The sequence below is a fragment of the Mesitornis unicolor genome, unplaced genomic scaffold (genome assembly GCF_000695765.1).
Source record: "Mesitornis unicolor isolate BGI_N332 unplaced genomic scaffold, ASM69576v1 scaffold3421, whole genome shotgun sequence".
Taxonomy (NCBI): Eukaryota; Metazoa; Chordata; class Aves; order Mesitornithiformes; family Mesitornithidae; genus Mesitornis; species Mesitornis unicolor.
Genome location: NW_010164271.1, coordinates 2,189 through 10,757, shown reverse-complemented (window position 1 = coordinate 10,757; position 8,569 = coordinate 2,189). Strand labels below are relative to the sequence as shown.

The 8,569-nt window shown below is 42.7% G+C and overlaps 1 protein-coding gene across 1 annotated transcript; it reads right to left on the bottom strand.

Moving 5' to 3' along the window:
• Positions 1-558: 558 nt before the first annotated feature.
• BPGM (2,3-bisphosphoglycerate mutase) lies at positions 559-7,946 on the bottom strand. Its single transcript, XM_010194242.1, has 2 exons — positions 7,346-7,946; positions 559-917 (listed from the first exon to the last, which is right to left on the bottom strand). The coding sequence occupies exons 1-2, from the start codon at positions 7,944-7,946 to the stop codon at positions 739-741; spliced, it is 780 nt and encodes a 259-aa protein (XP_010192544.1). The 3' UTR covers positions 559-738.
• Positions 7,947-8,569: the final 623 nt, after the last annotated feature.

The following is an 8,569-nucleotide window of genomic DNA, read 5'->3' as shown; positions in this document are numbered from 1 at the left end:
CCATGGGCTTAGCTCATGGACTAAAGTCTGAGTTAAATCCTATTATTGCAAGCCAGCAAAATGCAGTCACACCAGGCTTTGCAAAGATGGTGGAGGAAAAGGGATTCCTTTTTGATTTCTTAAAAATTGGAATATAGAGTAGCAAAAGACAACTATGGTATCTGTAACAGTCTGAACATATCTACAGAATTTCCCTCTGGACCATTAACTGTCCTCGGAAGACTCAAAATAACAAAGGCAAAGAGTTGTACAGCTGAAATAATTCTGAAAGACCAAAGGAACTCCATCCAGAACAAACTGTCATGACCACTGACACAGAAGAATCAGTGTGTCAAATCAGCCATTTTATCAGCAAGAAAGTTTTAGTGCCTATAACAATCTGCACTTAATTTGTTCCGTAAGCTGGTGCTTTTCCCCTTAGCAGTTCAAGACTGATTATTGGTAGACACCAATAACATATCCCTTTATTTTTGTACTGGGCTACCCTCAGCACTAGTTCTGGGAGCAAGTTTCCATTACCCGAATGATTTCTAAATTTCTTTTTTCAGTTTTCATAACCTCATGCCGAGATTTAAATTCCAGCTTTTGAAAGGTAGAAGATTAATCTACCAACCTGAGATTCAACTGTCCCTTCCAAATATTTAGTGCTTGAAATTGAGACTTTCACACAGTGCAACCTAGCATCATACATAAATCATCACTTATTACCACACTTTGAAAACAGCTGTTAGTGGGATGTTACTTCTCAGCAGATTTTACTTTCCCTTGATCTTCCACTTTTTTGATGGCAGCTTGGATAGCTTCTTGATCGCCCAGAAACTGGTGAGGGCCCAAAGGGTGCAGATTCTCATCAAGTTCAAGAAGTATAGGCACCCCAGTGGGGAGAGTAACGTTGATGATGTCCTCATCAGAGATGCCTGTCAAAGGAAGGAAAAAAAAATACAGAACAGTTATAGCTAGTGAACAGCTTCCTAATTGTCTGTCTAGCTCAGCCTTACATCTGAGATTATCTAGTCTTCAAACAGTCAAGGACACGTTCCAGCCTCCTTCAACACCACCAGCTACTCAAGGGTCAAATCCCAGCTAGACCACAGCTTGGTTAATGCTTTAGGAACAGCTAAAGGAGAGAATTCCCAGTAAGGTGAAGGCAGCTTCTTCATTTTTCAGTCTACGCATGTGAAATATAGAGGAAGAAATTGCCCTGGAGACTATACCTTTCCTTTAATACAGCACATTGAGGACAAAGTTCTCTTCCATATCTTCCCAACTCCTACATCACAAAATAGGATTAAAGTCTACATGTGCTACTTCAACATGCAACAGCCTCTGCTAAGCAACCAGTACAAACGCCTCTTTAAAAAGGCAGGATACCAAGGTTAACTTTTCCTCTTAAATTCTCTACACAAAGTTTCACACGAGCTGTCTTAAAAAAAGAAATTCAGTATTTAGTTCTTCCAGTGTAAGGATCACTGTTGGCACACACCTGATTTTTCAAAAGCAGCTTTATAGCATCTTGCCTACAATACTGTACTCAGAATTACTAGATATAGGATATTCATTTCCACTTTCAAATGAGGAAAAGGGGAAGAAAAGAGGGAGAAAGCCAACTTACCCAACTTGGAGCAACTTTCTGTATTTTTCCACTTCATTAAAATAACAAGTACCCGGGGAGAAAGTTTATTTTACCTAGCTGTGCTTAATTAAAATATTCTAGGGCTCTGATCTCAATGAAGTTGCTAGTTATTTTTACATTAAACACACAACCCTCCAAAGCATCCAACTGAAGTTTGAGACCAAACCTCCTAGTAAATTTCCTCACAAAGTCTAAATAGCTGCATTAAGAAGCAGTGACTACAAAGACACTACTCAAAAATTCCAGGCAAAAGAAAGCTGGTGTCATTGGGAATGTCAATATTTCTTTTTTCTCCCCTATTTTAGAAGCACTGAGGTCACAGCAGCAGCCTGCTGTTGTAAAGCAAAGTAGCTTGGAGTAATTCACACAATCAAGCTTCTAAAATGGTGACACCATATAAACTAGACCAAGGTGCACGGAGAAAACATCCTCTTGAGCAGCTAACAAAACAGATGGTTCTCAAAACACATGGGTGCAAATTTACCAATGATTTTCACATTAAGTAGAAAGGCAGAGCTGACACATTAACAGAGAAAACCCACAAAGTCAAGCCCCTTAGCAACAGCAGGATGACAACAGGTCAGAAAAACAGAACTAATCATAAGGTGAGAAGCATTTTATGCCTCTGCTCAGAGGCTATACAACACGCAACTTTTGCGGTGACCTATTCTTATTTTGATTAGGCTAAGCACTTGGTTCAGCTGTAGATTAGCCCTGAGGTTCAGAAGAGCAAGAGAAACAGACAAACCCTTGCAAGAGGCTTATACCTTGTTACATACTGAGTCAGTCCATTAAAAAAAGTCATACTCTGCCAGTTTAAGCAATCCCTGTGTACAAGGGATAAATAATTCACCTGTTGTAGGCAGCAGAATCACAGACCTACAGAAAAGCACCCAAGGGGCATCTAAAATTTTAAAACCACACAGAAATCAATGGGAAAAACACTGAGTCCATTTACCAGGAACAAGCAGTACTCTCAAGGACCTTGGTTTATAAACAAGCAGCCAAACTGCCCAAGCTTTTATTTCAAGGATTCTTAAACAAATTAAACTTTATCAACACACACATATCACCATGTAGCCACAGAGAAACTGGCCCAAGGAAGTGCTCTGCCCACCTCTCAGACTCAGTCTCCCAGACTAAACCATTCAGATACACACAAGGCAGATGAAGTCACACAGGAGAATTTAGACAAGCCACGTAATGTGGTCAGTAGCCAGGATATTTAGAGGTTTCCTCTAAAGATGAATTAAACAAAACTAGCTGTAGCTACACGCATTCAGAACTGCATTTTACTGTTTTTTACAGAACATAAAGTGACCACACCAACATCAACTAGTGTTGATTTACAAAGCAAAACAGTGCACTCTAGGATAAACAAGCTGGAGCAAACACATTGGCTTTCTCCTTGAGACTCTTCCTCATACACAAGTGTTGCCTCGCAGCCAGAAGGCTGGAACTGCAAGCTGTGAAAACTGTAAAGAAACAACAGCATCCTATTGCTCTATTTCAGCACTGTTACTTATTTGTACAGTATTTCTGTTTTTCAGGAAGCAAGATGCTGATCAGGCTTGTCACAGAAGCTCTTCAGCTGCAGGCAAAATACACACAGAACACGCCCCACTCAGGCTAGGAGGACAGTAAGGAGTTCACATCTTACACTCCAGCCGTTGCAAGTGCAAGCTAACTGCTATCCAGTTACTTAATGTGCTGTAACTATAGCCAAGTGACCTTTTCTTGCATTTCATCTGAGCTGGCCTGTGTCACAACCCTGGCCTATCTCACAGGAAAGAAGGGTGAAATAAGGGCAAGGACTCAGCTGCTGACTACAAGGTGCAATGGGAAATAAGACCATTGAAGAAGCAATGCTCTTCCCTCCTGTGTAACTCTAAAGCCTGGGTCTCAGCACTGCTGAAGGGCACTGCAATACTAGAAGTGGTCTTTCCCCAAGAAGGTTTAAAACCTAAAGTCCTACCTACTTAGAGCCATGAGATTCCACAGACAGTACTGGAGTACTCAGGATGCCTTCCTCAGCACCCCAGACAAAATGCTGACTGGGCAGCTACAAGCCTCAAGTGGACATCTACCTGTTAAACACTGCTTCTTAAGAGCAGCTGTATAGCAAGAAGCCTTTAGATACATCAACATTGTAAGAATTTGGTACAGCACTTAATACAACAGAGATCTTTCAAAATCACATTCAGAATTCTTTCCCAGCTCACTTATGCTCCATTTAATTGAACTGGGTGATCAAGCACATAGAGACCAGTAACCTCTATGCAAACTTAAGCATTCACTTTTACCTGGTAGCCTATGAAGTTCTTTGAAATACTTGCACCTTGGAAAGTCCTACAGGGCCAAATCCCATTGGGCTTGATTTTGAGCATCTACAGCCAACTTCTACAAGGGCTGGCTCAGCTTCTCCCTCCCTTCTCACCTGTTCTTACCAAGCTCCTTCCTTCAATTCTTACGGTCAGAGCAACACAAAAACCACAACAGCTATTGGGAATAGCTACACTTCTCTTCCTCTGCACGTCAACTGCACCTGAGGCCAGATGATTCATCCAACAAAACACACAAGATGATATGCATAAACTCAGCCACAATGGGCTTGCTCTAGAACTGGTGCTTTGTAATTGAGATCCAAATCAGGTCACAGCATCCTTCCTACAAGCTTAATGAAAATACTGAAGCTTTAGCCTAATAGTATTGTAAGTATTCAGGGCCAGATTTTGCACTCCCTGCAGGCTGGCAGAGGTAGAGTAGAGGAGGGAACTGGGCACAGTGTCAGAATCTGCCTATTACTCTTTACAGATTGTTAGCCCACTGAGCAGGTTTCAAGGAAAGAAGGAAAATGATGGGTAGGCTACAACCACAGCTGCAGCATATTATCTACATCTGTTTCACCATTATGCCTGCCAAGATGTTCTGTGTCTGTACTAGGTTTGCATAACAAGGCTTTGGTAGCAGGTGGGCTACAGGGGTGACCTCTGTGAGAAGCTGCTAGAAGTTTCCCCTATGTCCAACAGACCTGGTACAAGCCAGCTCCAAGAGAGACTCCACTGCTGGCCAAGGCCAAGTTAAACAGTGATGGTAGCACCTCCATGATAACATATTTAAGAAGGGGAAAAAGTTGCCGTGCAACAGCAATTGCAGCTGGAGAGAGGAGTGAGAATACATAAAAGAAACAACCATGCAGACACCAAGGTCAGTGAAGAAGGATGGGAAGCAGGTGCTGCAAGCACCAGAGCAGATATTCCCTTACAGCTCATGGTAAAGACCATGGTGAAGCAGGTTGCAGCCCATGGAGGTTAACACTGGAGCAGAGATCCACCTGCAGCCCATGCAGGACCCCACACGAGAGCAGGTGGATGCACCCAAAGGAACCTGTGAAAAAGCCCACACTGGAGCAGGCTCCCGGTAGGACCTGTGGAGAGAAGATCCTATGCTGGAGCAGGTTGCTGGCAGGCCTTGTGACCCTGTGGGGGAATCCATGCTGGAGCACTCTGTTCCTGAAGGACAGCATCCCATGGAAAGGACCCACTCCAAAGCAGCCCAGTAAGAACTGCAGCCCTTGAGGAGGTCCCATGTTGGAGAACTTTATGAAGAACTGTCTCCCATGGGAAAGACCCCATCAGGACAGGCAAGCAAGATCTCAGAGAAGCTGCTGTTTCTCATCTCCAGGTGCATACAAGAAAATGGTCCAGTCTGTGTTAGATACTGCTTTCAGAAAGACTACTGGGGTTTCACTTTTTAAGTCCTCATATCCAAGCCATGGCAGATTCTACAGACATATGACATACCTTCATGAGGTCCCCTCCGAGCACTGAAAAAAACAAGAACAAAAACCAAGCCCACAATCAAAGCCTTGTTAGCCTGACATTCTGTTCTCTGATGACTTTTGTGTGCAAGTAGAAAGCAGATCCGCATTTCAAACTCTTTACCAGTTATGAGTAACAAGGAAAACATTCAGAGAACTGCAGGCGTGCTTCAAAAAAAACACAAACCACCTCTTTAAAACAGTAACTTCAAGAATACTCTGAAGTCTTTCAGAAAATAAATTTAAGCCTCACATTGAAAAAAATCTGAATTGTTTCATCAGATCAAACTGAATGAAAACATTCATATTCCCTGTCATTTAAAGTTTCCAAGCTACAGCTTCCAGGATTAAGTTATCACTATGTCTAAGACATCCAAGCAGTCATGTAGGGTTGCTGCTTGAGGCATTTGGAGCCGAAATGACAGTCAGTAATGCAGACAAGGAAACCCCTAGATCCAGCTAGACATAGGTGGGAGCTCCAGGAAAAAGAAGGGAAAAAAAAGGGGTATATAAATCTTCTGCCAAGGATTCCTGACACTTCCTTATGGAAGCACATGCTGGGAGGGACAAGATATAGTGTAGGATAGACAAGAGGCACAGCTCTATTCTCCTTTGGTTGAGTGTGGGCAGCCCTTGAAGAGTTTTACCTACAAACTGTCCCAAAAAAAAAAAAAAAACCAACTTTGCAGATGCTCTAACTTACACTGTTCTCTGATCAAAATGTAGCAAGGAAAAAAAATAGATTGCAGATCCCCTTGCCCCTCTTCCTTTCATAATTCTTTATCATTTCAGTGTGGACTATCACCCTGACCACAACAGTGGAACTAGCCAAACCAGCCTTCCTCCTCCTTCCAAGCAGTGATGTATACTCCCAAATTCACACCCTTTATGGTTCCAGAAGCCACTTGTACATGCTTACTCCCTGGGCTTCTGACTCCTGCTAAAGCATCAGCTGTCCTGACTGTTCCAGCACACCTGAATGCAAGAAGTGCTCAGTAGAGTCAGAGCTGTAAAGACACACACCAGAGGGTGTCCATTAAAAAAAAAAGGTGGACACAATCCAGCCTGTACATTCTTGCAACTACACCTCTAGTAGGCTGCATACATTCTTGTATAATCACTGAATTCTACTCTACTCACAGACAAAGAAATTAATATAGTTCATCTTCCAGATCAGGAGGACCTAAACTAGAAGCCATGTCATTAACGAAGAGGCAAGGAGAAAGAATCTAGGAATGACTTAAAGATAAATCACATTCTTTTCAAGTTTCAAATAAATACACAACCTTATGCTAAGCTACAAACTTAGCTGGTTATTGGTAGGCATTTTCTTTTATGGCAAAATACAGTATTTGCATAAGCTTTAGCAAGTACCTACTCTCTGCAGAGCTTCCTGTCACAGCAGCTTTTTCAAGTAAAAACTTGTCAGGAATAAAGCCTCAAAAGCTGTCATAGTAAGAGTCAAGAATGTCTTCCACAACCCAAGTCAAGCACTTTATTCCACCATTGTAGCAATGCTTGTTTAATGAATAGATTATGACTTCAGTCCTTCTGAGAAAGCAGTGAATAAATCAAAACATAGAGCCTGATGAGTTTTTGTCTATCTAGACCAACCACAAAGTTAGTTTGAATACAGTTGTTTAAAATGAGCAGTGAGAAACAAGGGGAAAGCATGTGGCTCTTACCTTAATCACATGAACCTAACATTCTCTCCCCTTCCACATCCTCCAGTTTGATTCCTGTTCCAACAGGCCAACTTTCTACTTTCTCCTTGAAGACCACAGACATTAAATGTTACATTGCCCAGATAAGTAATATATGTTAGAACAAGATGTAAAGCTCTAAGCAGTTGAGTAAGGAGAAGAGGTGAAGGCTAAAAGGAAGATCCTTACCTTCCACGTGCTTCAGCAATGCCCTGCTGCTGTTACCATGAGCAGAGATAAGGATCATTTTGCCACTTTTCAGTTCTGGCACTATCTTTTCATTCCAATAGGGAAGGAGTCTATCAAGCACATCTTTTAGACTTTCAGCCTTTGGGAGATTATCCTGGGAGACATCACTGCATTTGTACCGGCGATCATTGTATATCTCTTCATAGTAAGGATGAGATTCAGTTATGGGAGGTGGAGTAACATCATAGCTTCTCCTCCATATTTTCACTTGCTCCTCCCCATGATTCAGAGCCATTTCTGCTCTGTTGAGACCAATCAGCGCACCATAGTGACGTTCGTTCAGTCTCCAGGAACTCTGGATGGGGACCCACTCCTGGCCCATCTCTTCCAGGATGAGCCATGCAGTCTGGATAGAGCGACTGAGTACGGAGGTGAAGACAAGGTCAAACTCAAAGCCCAGCGCTTTAAGGTGTTTGCCACAGTTCTGAGCTTCCTTTATCCCATCACTGCTCAGCTTCTGGTCCACCCAGCTGCAGAAACGATTCTCCTTGTTCCAAGCTCCTTCCCCATGTCTTAAGAGAACAAGCCTGTACTTAGCCATTTTGGTTGCAGCTTAGCACAGATGACAACTGTTCTGACATCTAATAATGATGCATCTGGACAGAGACACATGAAACAGATACATCAAACATCCTACAGATAATGCAATACAGCAGCAAAGAGTAGACAACTATCAGAATCAAAACAACCAAAGAAACAAGCATCTGCTGAGTATTTTTTAACCTTTGAGGTCTCCTGGCTTTAAATTCCTTCCCACACTCATATGGGAGAAGTATCATCCTCCACCCAGCTTGTTGCAACTAGCCCACTTAACCAAGTGATTAGTAGCAGATTTGTACAAGCTGTTCCTGCCTACAGATTTCCTTGAAGTGCTTAAACACAGCCTCCCTCAACAGCAGAGGCTTCCAGGTAGAGAAGCAGATCTCACCCTCACTGGCAAGCTTATTAGAGGTGAGACATGGAGCCCAAGCTCATCACAGCTGCCTAGACCCACACTGGCTCTAAGGGAAAGCAGGCGTAGCCAGAGCAGCTGGAGAGGAAGACCACAGGACTGGAACTGGCAATACACAGAAACTTATTAGCTTTCCTCAAAGGAGATGTCACCATAATCATGTTCTGCATAACTTGTTTCCTGACATCCCCATCCTGTCCTGCTAATTATGC

What these genes read in the sequence shown, in the direction of transcription:
- BPGM (XM_010194242.1), bottom strand. Translation starts at nt 7,946, where the DNA reads ATGGCTAAGTACAGGCTTGTTCTCTTAAGACATGGGGAAGGAGCTTGG. An exon ending in ATTGCTGAAGCACGTGGAAG is followed by an intron (nt 918 to 7,345) that starts GTAAGGATCTTC and finishes TTCCTTTGACAG; the next exon opens with GCATCTCTGATGAGGACATC.